The 16071-nt window shown below is 42.3% G+C and overlaps 1 protein-coding gene across 1 annotated transcript in view; it reads right to left on the bottom strand.

Moving 5' to 3' along the window:
- The window catches only part of doc2b (double C2-like domains, beta), a 106858-nt gene that overhangs the window by 83443 nt on the left and 7344 nt on the right, over positions 1 to 16071 (bottom strand). Inside the window, exon 2 of the mRNA XM_018693783.2 lies at positions 14872 to 15546. Within this exon, the coding sequence (XP_018549299.1) occupies positions 14872 to 15202 (331 nt within the window). The 5' untranslated portion in view covers positions 15203 to 15546. The remainder of the gene's footprint in view (positions 1 to 14871; positions 15547 to 16071) is intronic.

The following is a 16071-nucleotide window of genomic DNA, read 5'->3' as shown; positions in this document are numbered from 1 at the left end:
GGCGTTTGGTTACACCTTCAACAGGCTGGCTGACTGGAATACCAGAGGACTAAACCTACGGCCTTTACCCAATCATTCAATTCCTGAGTCAGAGAAACCATAAAGGTCAAGGGGGCGGAGAACACAGCGTATAAATTATCCATCCTCAGACAGACCCAGGAAATCATTCCACGTCTCTATCCAGGCCTCTACCAGCCCCAATTACAACACTGGAAACTGTGAAAAATGCAGACTCACACTCTGTGTTGTATCTGTCTGTTTTCACTTGCAGACACCGTACACCATATTGATACTTTGTTTTCCTGCAGCTTTTCTGTGGTGAGATTATGGCCAGAGTAGCTGACAACAATCACACTCAACATTTTCCTGCACTAATTCAATAACACAGAACATGCCTGCACCTGCGTGAATGAAAGTGAAACTGGAAGGCAGCGAAGGACCCTGAGAGGCCCTGAAACCTCAGTCAAACAGCAGCATGGCACCATTGTGCTACTTTTGGACCTTATTTAGTGTTTGGTGCAAATGCATCTCTGGAGGGATCAAGGGGCAGCTTACCAAGGTGTTGCCGACTCATTAGAGCCAGCAGGATCCGATCAAACTGCACTCAGATCTATACAAATGGAGCTTTTCAGAGAAACCGCAATCTCTACGGCGGGGAGGGCGGGGGGAGGGTTGACCTTGATGAGGGATGGTAAAATGGTGTTTCACAACAAAGCCATACTGCACAGCACACTGAATCTTTCAACAGACTATTAGAGAGCCATTTTCTATAATATGCTTTACCAGAATATGCCGGGGAACAACACATTACAGTAAACACGTCTGTTGAAATATAAACACATGCGGTTATGCTGCTTGCTTTCTTTTGCATTTCATTTTACAACTGAGCGGCAGGGACCTTGACTGTATGTTTGCAGGGGTTTCATTAGGCTTAATTTGATTAAATTAAAAATCAGTATATGTTGCTGCTCATGCACACTTCACTAAAGGAGCACCTTAGCATGCCTCTTCACAAATAAAAAATGTATTCAACACCCCCCACCACTGACACTCCCACTGCCCTCACAGCTGTGGTCATTACTCCAGTGTTGCCAGGTTTCCATGTGTCAATGGTTCATTTCTACACAGTAAATCTGGGAGTTATCTGTGAATTCACAGAAACGTAGTTACATACTCAATTTGAACATCTACACTGTCAGACAACAGCTCCAGTTTCACTTTTTTCTCCTGCTGGCTGACATTCAAAGCAGTAAATGTGACTCCAGTCTCCACCTTTACCGACAGCCTAGTGGGGAGCCATCTGAACTGCTAGCTCAGCAAGGCTTCAGCAGATGCAGTAGAGTCAATGAAAAGCGGCAGAATAGAGGATGTGAACGGTGATGGTAACGTTTGCAGATCAATGTAAACTCCTAGCTTAATGCTACTGGTACCTCCTGGTAGTATAAAATAAAACAAAAATAAAAGGAAAAAACACAGTGGTAGGCAGCAGCAATGCGAGCACCCTTATTCACCATATCATCAGAATAATTTCAAAGATGCTATTATCACATGCTGCCCCAAAACAATATGTTTATATTCAAGTGACAAAGCCCTGTAGTGGCTGTAGTAACTAAGACTACTGTCAGGAATAGAGGAAGTCAGGTGACATTACTGTAGAACAACAAAGCCCTTAGAGGGAGGAGTTGTTTTCAATTTCCCATCTATGGTCAGTGTTAGTTTTCCTATAATCATGACCATGATCCTCCCTGAACCTTAACTGATTATTATTGTAACAATGGTGACACGACTCCCTGTCCTTAATGAAGTTGTAATTTTAATTAAACCATGCTCTTTCCCTGACCAACACAAAGTTATTTTTCAGTCTAAATCTAATGAAACACTGATCACAGCATTGATGGCACACACATGGACTCTGTGATTGGCCGCTGCCCTCGCAATAACAACACCACTCTCACCTTCGGATTAATGCCACTGTGCCAAATTATTCCCTCACACACAGAATTATCATTGCTACAGAGAAGTTAAGACACAGCTCTGAGGGTCTGTCAGTTATGTGTCTGTTAGCAAACAGAGACACGCTTGTTCAGTGCAGGGTTGATTCAGGACTTTACCCTGAGTAAGAGATGATTCAAACACCCAAGCAGCACTCTTTATTTATCACACTGTGTGTTCTTGCAAACGTCTACTTCCCCTGCGTCAGAGCACACTGGATCAGGCCAAAGTCTGATTCTCTTTGAGGGAAAAATCATCTGGTTGGTATGGACTGCACATATATGTCAATCAGTTATGGGTTGTTCCTCATGTTATCACTGCTGGCATCAAGTGGTCTTCATCTTCCCTCCACCGTAATGAGGGTCTGACTTTCAGAGGGCTGGGTGGGTGCATTAGGAGATGAAAGATTTTCATTTCTGTACTCAATTATACAGTTAAATGTCTACTGAAAGCTTGGAGGTCTGTATCTAATGTCTGCGGGGTTTCCTCATTTAATGTCACCGCAGGAAGTGAAGAATACCCTGGATAGGCACTGTGACTGACACAAATATTGATTTCAGCTGATGAGCCTGTTTCCCAGTAACCTGCCCTGTACTCTATGTGTAGATTTCATTCACTAATGGCAGTGCTTTATAGAGCTGGACCCTGACGGGAACTAGAAGAAATCATGTGGCTGTTTCAATTTAAAACATACGACATATTACACAATTCTCTAATCCTACTCTGTTGAATGAAGAGGTTTACGTAAGAGAGAACAGAAGTTAGTGCAGCAACATTGTCAGTAATCAGGCTGCAACTCCAGATTCATGAAGTAAAATAATGTGGCTAAATGTTTTCCATCCTGTTTGACACACTTTGTATACATATACTGTATGTATTTTTATCTTTCTGTCAGATTCCCCACCTACAGAATGTGAGGCAACATTCCCATTTCCACTTTGGCTGTCTTTTCTGAAAATAATCCTCTGGTCCTCTGGTAGGCGACTAGGACTCTGATATTTAAAAACTGCTGTGAGAAGTGATATTTCTTTGGCTGAAAATTATTTCGCTTTTAGCCGCGCAGAAGTCCGAAAGCAGTCAACCCACTCTTCCTGGAAAAAACTGGTCACTGCTGTACACTGAGGGGTTTTTATGCTCTCGCGATCAATAATTTCTATGAGGTGTAACTACTCACCTAAGACAGGATAAAATACTTTGTGCTTACTTACTTGTGTTTGTGCTGTAGTGATACTGTAGGTTTAAGACTATCAAACAATCAAAATAAACTAAGAGACTTGCAGAGACATCATGAGTCAGAGCACACACAGAAAGATAAGAACCTGCAGGGAGTCAAACCTTTGAAACTCACAGCATCAGTTCTTGGAAGTGGTGCGATGAAGCTGCCTCCTGAATTATTGTTGTTTGGAGCACTGTGTGGGATTTTTGTTCTGCTTCTCTGCTCAGTAAGTTACAGATTTCTACCTGGTGGGATGAGAACAAATGCTAATCGAGTGAGGCAAAGAGCTGCAGGCTTTTTCCCACTCTGCATGTTAAAATTTACTTCTAAGTGGTGGTGAAAAGTAAGTACATCTACTCAAGTCAATTAGAATTTTGAAATACTTTACTTGAGTATTTCCATTTTAACCTACTTCTACTCCACTTTGCTTTAGAGGGAAATGCTGTTTTTTGTTTTTTTTTTTTACTCCACTGTAGTTACTTTTCAAATTACGACAAGCTCGTAACCAAAAAAACGCACATTGTTAAAGATTAAGCCATTGGCTCCTAACCCTTTCATGCATGGTATCCACAACAGTGGACAGACATCTGGAAGCCAATTTGAACCTTTTAAGTCATAGTACCGTGCCCAAACCACCGTTCTTATCTTTGAATCTAATTAACTGTTCGAGGCTCCAAGAGGTAAAATGATCAAATACTCCATAAAAAAGCAAAGATAAGAGAAAAGTCAGAAGATGTGTAAAAGAACATTAACTATCTCATAATGTCAACCATTTTACTACAGAACAAGTCGTGACTTTTAACATTTCAAGTGAAATTTGCCTATAATACCTGGTGTATATTTACATGAATGTATTAGTACTTTATGGATCTTTGTACCTCCACCACTGCTTTTAAAGATAACATAGGAACAAGAGAGCACCCTGGTCAGTTTAGAGATACAAAGGAAACCCCGTCTAAAACAAAATCCTGTATGTTTACAGTGTATATACTACCAACTTGCTTTGCCAAATACATTTCGGAGGAAACTCAGCTGCCGTCCAGATTACATTCAGTGCCAACATTTTCTCTAATCATGGGAGTGAGATGTTGTTATCCTGGACAGACGTTGGAGGTCAGGGTGAACGGTTCTCTGAGAACCACACCTGCCTGATGTAACCCACTTTGTTCTTTTGCTGCATTCTTGTCGAGACATGGCCTATCCTGTACTGACGGAGCTTGGCCTTAACAATAGTTACTTTGTAACCATCCAATCTCTATCACAGTGGCTCTCAGGACAAACAGCAAGAGAAAAAGCTCTGTGCAACAACAACACCTGGCTTCATCTGAGGGAAGGAGGCCCTGCTTTTTACAGCAAAATGCCCTGAAGGAGCTTAAAATAATTGAAGCCTTGGAAAATGTTTTTCTACAGATGTCTAATTCATTACACTTTGATCAGATACAGGGAAGAATGATGACTTTTATAACATTATAGCATGATTGCAGGTCTTTATCAGGATGACAGGTTGTTACTGCCAATAACAGTGCTATTATTGGCAGATAAATGTGGATGTAGAGTGAGATGTTTTCATGCAGCACCCCCACACCAAACACTACAGTATGTTCCATGAAACATTCACTGACTGTCACACCAGATCTACTACAAAGATAGCATTTACACTCAACACTGGGGATTTGCATTTTAAAGAGTTATTGATGTGTTTTTTTATGTCACACGGCACTCAAGTTGACTGCCCCTGCTAATGCACTTGAGAATAACACAAGGGCTTTAAGTACTATGCTTCATTATCACGTTAAACCCTAGGGTGCATAAAGGAAGGGAACACTGCTGCACACACCTCAAAGTATCTTTGAGAATCAAAGGGAACAGTGGTTGGTGATACAGAGGTGCTAGTCATGAACTTCCATCCATCCTTCCTCTGAAAAGATCAAGACAGAACACAGAGAAGAATATACAGAATATAATGTGGGTGATTGTGTGAATATAAAGCAGCAGTCAGAACAGCTGGGACTAATAGAGTCCCATAGTCAAATACTTAATCTTTAAAGAAGATTGCACAGAGTGGGATCTGAATGGAATTTTACAGGAATACATGGCAGTGCACTGATACTTGTCTCAAGTCATTTCCCGCCACATGTGAGGATGCAAAAGCAATTAAGTCAGAGTTTACACAGGGCTTTCACAAAGTGCATTTATGTTGTTTATTGACTTGACAAAGTGTGAGCTAAAAGCTACTGGAAATGCTAAAGAAGTAGATCTGAAAAATATCTGTTGGATAAACTGAATTAGAATTATATAAGATACAATATGGATTTCAAAAGAAGAGCTACATTTTATGAAAATTAACGCCTGAATTGCAAACAGGAACATTAGCTTGTAGTCTCATGAAAGTTCTTTAGTGGAGTGAAGTTATTTAATATACATAAAAAGGTCTTGTTTCGTGCACCAACCTTTTCCTGTTGACATGAGGTTAACTTAACTGTAAGTTTTAACTCCTCTTCATTTTCCTCGTCACCTAAAGTGGAGGTTTAAAGTAACACCATCAACAAAACGCCTCGGCATTTATTGATAAAAGTGGACTTTCATGGAAAAATGTAATTTTTTTGGCCTTCTGAGTTTCACAGACCTGCGGTTCCCTGAAAAGATGACTCAAGCACTGATACAGTACTTTGTGGGGCTGCCAGAAGCAGAGTCATGGATCTTTACGTAAGCTTCTCACTGATGATATTTTGATTGAATTTTATTGGAGACACAGCATGCATACAAACTGTGCTTTTAATACTCAACATGACAATTAAATGTCAAACAATACTGTGAGAAGTACTTGATTTGTAATTCTGTGGTATTAGTTTCACTTCATCTTTCAAATGAGTCTTTGTCTTGTTGAATTCAGAACAGCAGCTTAGGATTTTTACACTCTAATTTAACTTTACCAAATCTTTCATGTCATAATTTACACTAATACTGAGTAACTGTTCTCAGTTCCATTCATTTGTTTACTTCCTGGAAAATACAGTGTCATTTTTCACCACTTGAAGCTGAGAATAAATGTCTAGACCAGGGTGTCCTTTCCTCTAGTGCCACCAAAAGGCCAAAATTTGCACTTGGACAAGAAAAACTTCAAATGTAACAAATGCATTGAGCTCATTCATGCTCCTCTGAGGATGAACAATTTCCATTTTGTACATTTCATAAGGTTTCCTCTCAGCCGCCACCAGCCAAGGAAAACGTAGCGCAAATTTTTACCAAATTTCAAGAAATATGCAAAAGAAACTGCTAATTATTGCACATTTCCATTCACTGCTGCTTTGTGAACTTTCGGAGTTGGGCGCCATCATAATAATCATAAGAGGAGGGTGCAACGAGATGATGTAATTAAAAGAGCAGCAGTCAAACCTTTGTATTAATTTGAGGGACATTGACATTATCTACATTTGTGAAAAATGTTATGATCACCAAACTCTATGCATAATGGCTTTAAACACCAGTTCTAAATCTCTGAGTTCTGTAAATTCCACATGAACTCCACATAAACCTCTAACTCCACCAGTTAACTGCACAGCAACCGCAATAACATCAGTCACTGAATGTTTCTATGAGGCAGAAACAGTGACACACAGTCCAGCACATCCATGCTCCAAAAGGGATAAAACCTTTTGATTTCAATAACTCAACAGATTTTTCCTCACTGACTTATATGACTGTGCTCTGACAAACCTGCTCTGCTTCTTCATCCTGTTCAAATTTAAAACATCTTAACTTACCATGAAAATGTTATTTTTATGTGACTTTTGTACAGTGTGATTAGAGATTACATACATAATCTTTAAGCCTGCAGTTGTCTGGAGACCATCTAGCAAGTCAGACACCCCCCACCTCGAGGAAATCAAATCGACTTTAGCAGACAATAAAGGAAACACACAAAACACCTACACAAGGAAATCCTCCTGCCCAGCTGGTATTAATCCAGGTGAGCTCAGCGAGCATTTTCAGCCTAACGCTCCACTCTGGGCCCAGACATTGTGGTCTGTGGTCTGCCTACAGCAGAGCTGTATTGTACCACTCATTGAGTTCTCTCTCCTGTAGAAGTAGTAACTGAAAGACTGAAATACTAAGATGTGGCTTCCAAGAGTCCAAAGAAGCATGGTAGTGACCTGATATCGATCCAACTGAGGTGGGATGTAGAGGCTTTGAAAAACACGACTTCAGCATCTTCTCAGGGAGTAACAAGAGGAACTCAGAGGAAAGAAAGTAGCCTTTCTGGCCAAGAAAGAAATACAAGTGTTGGACTAACGATCAAAGCTGAGGCCAACTATTGGTCCATTGAGAAAATCACTACATGTCTATTTATTTCTATATTACAGCCACATTACTGGAGATCAACTGTTTGAACAACTGTAAAACTGATCTCAAGATACAGCTACCAGTTATCTACAAAGACACAGTGTCTAAATGTGGTCCTTGAGCATTTCTATCAGAGTTCATTCCTGGATACAAAAAGAAAATGCAAAGTAAAGGCGAGGTAGTGAATAATGACCATCTGGTTAGGGTCATTAGCATTTGCTTATTATTACAAAATACATTATTTATTGTAGTTATTGAATAAATAAAATGTCTCTGGGTTAAGGGCCATGTATTCTCCAAAACAGACAGATATGTTTGGCATCCATTATTCTGTTTATACCACACTGGGTGTTGGAGCATCCTCTAATGGCCACGAGGCAATAGTGAAGACTGTACTGAGTTTTAAACAGAAATGATCAATTAGGCAAGGTCTGAGCAGAACAAGCTGACAGACATGCACTTATATACTTTAAGAGGCCCAGAAGCACAATTAGCTTCGGCTGTAAATGCTGTGGTACATGCCATTGGTTTATGCTATATACATGGGCCTATGCTTATAAACATTAAATAAATTATCACATTATAAAAGGAGTTATGACTAACACATTAGCAAACTGTTGCCTATTAGCACATCCGGCAGGCAGGGAGCAAAATTAGCATTTGTGCAGTAGTAGTTTTATCACAACTTGTTTGCTGCAAATGACTCCCTGCTGCCACCACAAATGAAACTGACTCTGGCTCAGTCATATAATAAATGAATCAGGTGTTAGAAATCAGCCAGACCTTAGCTCCAACCAGGCATCCTCCCTTTTGACTGAATTCTGCAATTTTGTGGCTCCAGCAGCTGACAACATGTGAACGGTAAACCAGAAACAAAACTCAAAAAATATCCCTTCAAAAAACCTTGGGTGACATCACAACATCCTGTAAATGTGTTTCACTGTATAAAACCTATGAACCAAGGAGATAAAATGGTTCCTAATAAAAGTATGCATAAACATGGATATCATTTTCAGTGGACATCTTTGCCCTGAACTGCAAATGGCAGTCAAAGTAACAATTTGAAAGCTTTGAACTGTCATATTCAGATATCCTTTAATGTGGCCTCATTAAACTGCACACAGCACACTCATGCTTCACACCAGAGAGACGAGAGGCTAAAAATCTAATACTGGTGGAGTGAGCTCTCTGTAGACGGAGTGCCCACTCTATGCAGCTGTGGTTAAGTTAGTTAAGTCTTGATTCATCACTTGGCGTGGGCAGAGAAGTGATCAGACACCAGGATTAATTTAGGCAAATGAAGCGAGTCTATGGCTTCTCAGGAGGGGAGGAGGACACTTTGTGGTTTAAGTGGACAAAAACAGGATATTGGATATTCCACTTAAAAAAACTGAAGTTTTAAGAGCATGTGTATCACCTGCGATATTTTAACATATTCCCTCAATGTGTGCATGCAAATTGTGAGAAACTAAAGCCAAAGAAAATTTCTCCCCACTGATGACAGCCCCAGACGCCAAATGGATCTGTGTAATAGCTGGCATTATCATTACATAATGTGCTTAGTGGGATGAAGGGAGGGTAGAGGCAGAGTTTGTATCTGATGAAGCAGAACTGCTGCTAACTTAAAACACTCGATGGCCCCTGTTGAGAGACAGCACCAGTAATAATAACCCATAATGTGAACTGACTGACAATCTGGCATGCTTTGTTAGCGCTGGGTTAGTCACAGGAAAACATGGGACACTACAGTGAGTCATTACTATTGCATGACAGCTTGCAGATAGACTCTTAACAGGATTCTACTGTGCTGGGCACGGCAGTGCTGAAATCACTCTTTACATTGAACTGAGCATTATGAGGCTCAGGGGATGTTTTCAAGTGGATTGATGCAGCCCTCTGTTTTGTAAAGGTCTGGAAATGGCTTTTGGTCTGGGAGAGGCAACAGATGGCTCACCACACACTTCCTTCTCCTCTGCCCTTAAAGGAATACACAGTTTTTAGGAGATAATCCCACTGGCCAGATAACAAAAGCATTTACACATTACTGCTAAACTGTTTGCTAAGAGCAGATACTTTGGAGAATTGTTCCTCACGTGAAACAGTATTCTGAAAAGCCATTATAACTTCGCCTCTTATTTTATCATGCAAGTCTTGCACTTACATTACTCAGACCGACAAAAAGTATGTCAGTAATCCTCATATTCTGAGTGTAAATTGGGATGGTGCACGGGGAAATATTAAATTATTCTTCTCACTCCAGATGATGGTGCTGCCATTTCTTTCTGACATTATCAGGTGTTCTCACTGGACCACTGAGAAAATTCTGTCAGCTTAGAAAGAAGAGTGCTTCAGATTTAGCTTCATTACTCAGATTCCCTGTTTGTTTTAGAATCAAATTTAATTTCTTTTTTAATTAACTACAAGGCACTACATGGTAGAGCCCCAGAGTAAAGTGCTGAACTTCAGTAAACTTCACATTAAATCCTAAATGGGGGGAAAGCACTGCTGTACTGACCTCTATGTTTTGAAGGGTGTAGAGGTGCAGTACAGCCACAGTCATAAAGGACTATCTTCAGCGACAACAGGAACAAAGAGTCCTGTGATGAATGGTATGGCCTGCACAGAGCTATCTCAAAGATGTCAGCAAACATCTGAGAAAATTCTGTCACATTTTGCAAATTAACCCCAATTATCCTCAGTAACAACTAAACATAAAATATAGTTATTTTTAAAAATCTTATTTACTTTTCGGACATATCATTTTGCTTTGTTTTAGTCACTTCCCTCCTACTCTGACTGCATCTCACCAGCTGACAACTACAAGCAAACAGTGTAGCTCAACCCTTGTGCTGAGGAGACAGCAGTACTGCCAGAGCAAGACATCTCAGGGGAGACCTGTGTGTGCATACATTACCAACTCTTCTCCCCCAACCAACCCTGCACTGCCCTGTCAACAGATACGGCTCTGAGGCTTATCTCTCAAAAAACACAACAGCCTGCTCTGTCATGTGGGTCACACTGGCTGTTTCTCCTGGCCCCGGCAGTGATGTGGCCCTCTACACCCACTATAAACATCCATTAATTGATGTGGCAGAGATCCGGATGTCCAATTGGTTTTTATTACCGCCTCTCGCAGGGGAGCTGGGACACTTGGTGGGTGATGCACTTTTCCGTTTCAATTAAAATCAAGTTTTAGTCACAATGAGTCAGAAAACGCTGCTGTTATGCAGATTAACCAGCAGGTTCTTAGCAAGGATCGAGATGTCCCTGTGTGATTTGGTTCATAAGGGAGTACACTGTCACACTGCTCCACTCTCCCTCGCCTCCCCCCCAGAGGACACATGCAGATACTGGATCAAGTCCCACAGGACCATGAACAGCCAATTTGGGGCAGCGCTGGCTCTTTTAAATCACAAACAACAGGAAGCAGAGAGTTCCTCTCTCTTACATTTCATGCAGCAACAGAGTGAAAGTTACATCTCCTGTGCAGTTTTTGAAAGTCTAACAAATTGAAACTGAAGCAGTTTTTTCATTTGCCACTTGCTGCACTGCCAGGAGAGAGAAATTACTTCACCTCAGTGTGTGACTCATATGTATGCGGCTAAGAATTATCAGATCAGCCGTACAACAAGTGTGTTTAAACTTTACAAACCCGTACACATACTAAACTGATAAGGCCAGAGAAAGTGGTTAGAAATTCCATTTCATTATTGTTACTCTCATGAGCCTGTTGCCGTCCAGTAGAAGCTGTTTCTCTGCAAAACTGATAAAATGTGTCTCAGCCTTTACTGTGAGCTCCTCTCAAACAGCCTTGGTTTCAGATGTCCTTCAGCAAATCTTTCAACACTGCAAATTATGGGAGCAGTTGTATATGAAAGGAGAAATCCTTTCACAGTCTTGCACCACATCAGTCTCTTATGTTTGTTGCATATTTTCAAGCAAGAGAAATGCTCTTTCATTTGTTTGCTTTACAAGGTCTTGATGTCAGAAAATGAATATCCACCAAAATATTTTCACATAATAAAATGTTAAGCCGACTTTTCAGAGTTCTCAAGTCAGAGTATTTCTCCCTTATCAAAAACACTCACACAAACACAAAGACACAATATGTGTTATGGCTGAATTGATCCACTGAGTCTATTTGTACAAAGAATTTCTCACTGGATGACTGTTAAGCTTTGGTGCAAAATAACGAGTGGCTGTTCTTATCTACTGTACAGTAGGTTTTATTAACTGAGTCTATGATAGCTTTAGTTTTGCTCTGCTGCAGTAGTATTTTGTTTATACACCGTATGTTCCTCCTTTCAAACTCCCATGGCAGCAGCAGCAGCTTGGGATTATTTGGGACGTTGCATCAGACCCAAACAGCCACTTGTTATTTATTCTTTTATATATTTATTTTAGCTCCTGCTTTCATTAGACACATCAGTGCTGTAGGTGAGGCTGGTGATAAGCATGCAGTTGACTCAGACATTGGGTAACCCATCCAATATTTTATTTACAATTAATTGCCACCCTAATTACTTTGACGCTCTTTTCTCACGTGGCGTTTTCCTCACGTTTTTTTTTTTGGAAGAAGGGTTGACATTGTAATTATCCTGCATCACTGATGACTCTTCAGGTGATTGTAAAATCATTAAGACGATGCTCCGGCAGATGTTTGTGTCTAATTGCCTTATTAGCAGGGAGGATGGAGAGAAGCTGTGGTTTGACATTTACATGAACGTGCACTGTGACTGATCCTCAACTGACACCTTGAAAACAAGTAAGTTAGCAACTGTGCCCCAACACCAATTTGATAAAGTCACAGTAACTGAACGCACTGCCACAACATCCCAACACCTGTTGCATGCAGCCAACCACATTTACACTTAGCTTTTTTCATGTATCTTAGGCATATTGGATAGCTACTGTCACCAAGGGAAAGCCAAGAGTAAATGCAACCAAGAAGCATTAGAGATGGATTAAAACCAAAGACCTATTCTATCCAGATGTTTTAAAGGTCTACATCTGTCTTTCCAAGTTGCGACTGTAATCTGAGACCTCAGTATGCTTCAATCTGGGTCATATGATGTGTCTCCAAATGATGTCTGAAGGCGAAGTTAAACTCAAAAGCCTTTGTAGTCTCTGCACAATGAACTGAAATGCAGTAAGGCTGCACACTCTGGGCTCTGAAAGCCATTTATAGTGTTGCACTTGGCTGTAAAAATGAAAAGTGGAAAAAAAGATCTTGAAAGAGAAGTTTAACCCCTGCCAACTTCCACACCTGTTTTAAAAGATACTATCAATCCTACATTATATAAAGATAGAAGGACTTTGACATGAGGACGTCACAGATGCTTCTTTTGAAGTATACTGAATCCTTCACTCATCCCAATCTGAACTACTTGGCAATGGTAAGTTGACTGCACTTAAATGGCACATTTCAACCTTAAATGGACAAAACACATCACAGTTTGTCTCTCATTCATCCCTTCACACACACTTTCAATCACCCATCTGCATGCAAGGTGCTGGCCTGCCCACCAGGAGCAACCTATGGGTGGAAGCTGGCATTTGAACAGGAGGAGCTGGGATCAAGTAGAAAGCACTTCCTGTGGTTTGTAGAAGGTGTAAGGTGATGCTGTAATTCAACTTGTACTTAATGTCATCTTATCAACTAGACTGGAGTGTGTCCCATTTGGACTGTTTGAAAAGCCACAGGAGAGAAAGAGAGAGAGTTGAGACAAGAAATATCTCTTTGCAGAAAGTCAGAAAGTCATATCTCAGTACAAAAGTCAAGTGTCTCACAATTTGCCCTCGCAAATTAGGAGAGTGCATCTCTCCATCTCTTTTTTCCCAGGGAGTGGAATCCTGGTTGCCTGGTGGAGGTCATAGAGCAACATCTGCCAGGCCTGACCTGCCTTCCCTGCTCTCTACCATCCCCCCTCCTGTCCAGTTCTGGATTAGAGATGGCCTAAGTCCCCCCCCCCCCCCCCCCCCGGCATGCCGCTCTGCATGGATTAACTCTTAGAGAAGCTGCACTGCTGTCACACATTAACCTGCAATCACGAGTCTCTTGTGCAGAGAACACTCGCTGAGCAGGGGTTGTTAGAGTCTGATACAAACGCACTGTGAAGCGTTTTCACTGTTTTAGTGCACTGTGAGAGCAACATGTTGCTCAGAGCGAGATGCAATCGGGCTAAGTTCAGTGGCAACCAAATGCTAAAACAGAGACTCCTGCACTGTTTCAGGGATTTATCAGATGACGCTGAGGTTTGTAAATATGATGCAGATAACAGCAGCTTCTTTCATTTTGGCACTACATCTACTCGAGTTCCCAGCACTGGCACAGACTGTCGTATCATCGGTCTGTGAAGATGTTTGCTGGGAGTGAAAATGGTTTTGCAGGACATAGAAATCTTGTTCCATCTCTGTGATTTGTTATTGTTCTTATTGCTGTTCTGCATGTTTTTAATTTCCATTATTATTCAGCCACTCAAACCTTTAGATTAAAGGAATGACATTCAGCAACGGCTTTCTCAAAGGAGCCTCCCTCTCTGATGAGGACAGATATGTACACACACACACACACACGCACATCTTTATGCTTTGGACACACAAAAAAAACAGATCGACAGACAAATAATACGCTCACACAGCTGGAACTTGTCTGTCTTGCCACTAGACAGCACAGTATGTGGATGAGCTTACAGATGCAGTCAGACTCCACTGAGCGCAAAACTGCGACTAATGTGAGGCTTCACCAAGAAGCTATGAATCATTCAACCCGCTTAGACTGATCGACAGTATAGACTGAGCACCCTGTAGACACTGGGAATATGAAAAATGCACACATAACACTTGTTGACAGACACATGCAGTCGTTTGCGCCAATAAAATCACACATATCATCTTTTCAGTTAGAGGAGAGCAGAGGAGGAGGAGGGAGGGGGAGCTGTATTCTTTGCAGCAGCAACAGTTGGCTGTGTGTCGACTGAGAGGCAAAGAGTTAGCTGCAGCACAGACACACACACACACACAGGGACAGACACAACATGCATGTACACACACACACACACACACACACACACAAAGCAATTGGAAATAGAAGGAGATGGACGGGGGAGCGGAGAGAAGAAAAGGTGACAGATAAAGCCACAAAGCCACACGGCTGGAGGGATGCCTGGCAACCGGTGGCAAAAATGGAGATGCAGTAATAAGAGAAAGGGAGAGGGAGAGGAAGAACTAAAAGGGGTAGACACACACATACAGACATATTGGAAAACACTATGGTAAACAGTAGGATGGAGATGACAAGATGGGATATCATCACTCACTGGAGTCATCTGAGTCGTATCCCTCCACATCAGGCTCCTCGTCCCTCTTGGCGGCCTGTAAGGAGGCGGAGGCTCCGGCACAAGCCCGGTCTGGGTTGTCCTCATTGGGGCGGTCACTTTCAGCGGTGGCGGCGGCCGAGGAGGTGGAGAGGGCAGAGCGCAGGGACCCGGCGTGGCCCACTTGGTGGGGCGCAGCAGGGGGGAGGCCCCGTGGGTAGCGGGGGAAGTAGTCAGAGATCTGCTTGATGGGCTGGATGGGGCCAGGGCACACGTCAATGGCCATGTGCTCCTGGATGCTGATGGTGGGTTTCTCGCCTTTGCGTTGTGTCATGCATGCGGTCCAGCCCGGAGCCTACTCCCAAAACAAAAAAACTGAGAAAAGAAAAAAAAAAAGAAGATAAACAGACCCACCCCCCTCGTCCTCCTCCGCCTCCTCTTCTTGTTTCTTTGGAAGAGGTGGGTGTTGTCCTGGGTGGGTGCTGATGGGTCCAGGTGATCTGTGGATGTCACCACACTGGTCTACATGGAGATGTGGAGGCTGTTGCTGCTGCGTCTTCCAGTGTTGTCCTCAGACCCAGACCATGCTGTCTGACAGCCTCACACACACTACTACCTACCCTCCTGCTCTCTCCTCTTCCTATACCCCCACACTCTGCCCACGTCTGCGCTGCCTATCTGAGAGAGAGAGAGAGAGCAGAGAGTGGTGTGTATGTGTGTGTGTGAGGGAGTGTGAGGGAGAGGGAAGGGATTAGAGAGGAAGGAGGGAGGGATCAGCTGATGTCACTGCCTAGCAACCGAGCGGTAAACAGGAACCGTCGGCTGAGGTGCTTAATTATGATATTAACCCCATCCATCTGTCAGTGGGAGGGAAGATCCAGTGCACTGCCAGACTCATGCACGTGCAAATGTGTGTGTCCTTCAGTGCGTGTCTGTGTACCTCTCTATGATAACGTGGACAATGAGCCATGAACTGATGCTTTGTGTTTGTGAATCACCTCCAGGATGTTTTGGTGCTGAAAATGGTTCTTTCGGACTCTTTCACCTGGGTTCTTTTCAATTGCAAATGTGTAAAGTAAATGGAAATTCAAAACAGAAAAAGTGCCTGGGGCTGGGGCGGGGGGGGGGGGGACTAAGGTAAAACTTCTCCTAGGGCCCCAAAATGGCTAATACCGCACCTGCCCTCTGCCACTTTTCTGCCAT

The sequence above is a fragment of the Lates calcarifer genome, linkage group LG20, assembly GCF_001640805.2.
Source record: "Lates calcarifer isolate ASB-BC8 linkage group LG20, TLL_Latcal_v3, whole genome shotgun sequence".
NCBI lineage: Eukaryota > Metazoa > Chordata > Actinopteri > Centropomidae > Lates > Lates calcarifer.
The sequence above is the reverse complement of the archived record's forward strand: the minus strand, read 5'-3'. Positions and strand labels throughout refer to the sequence as shown.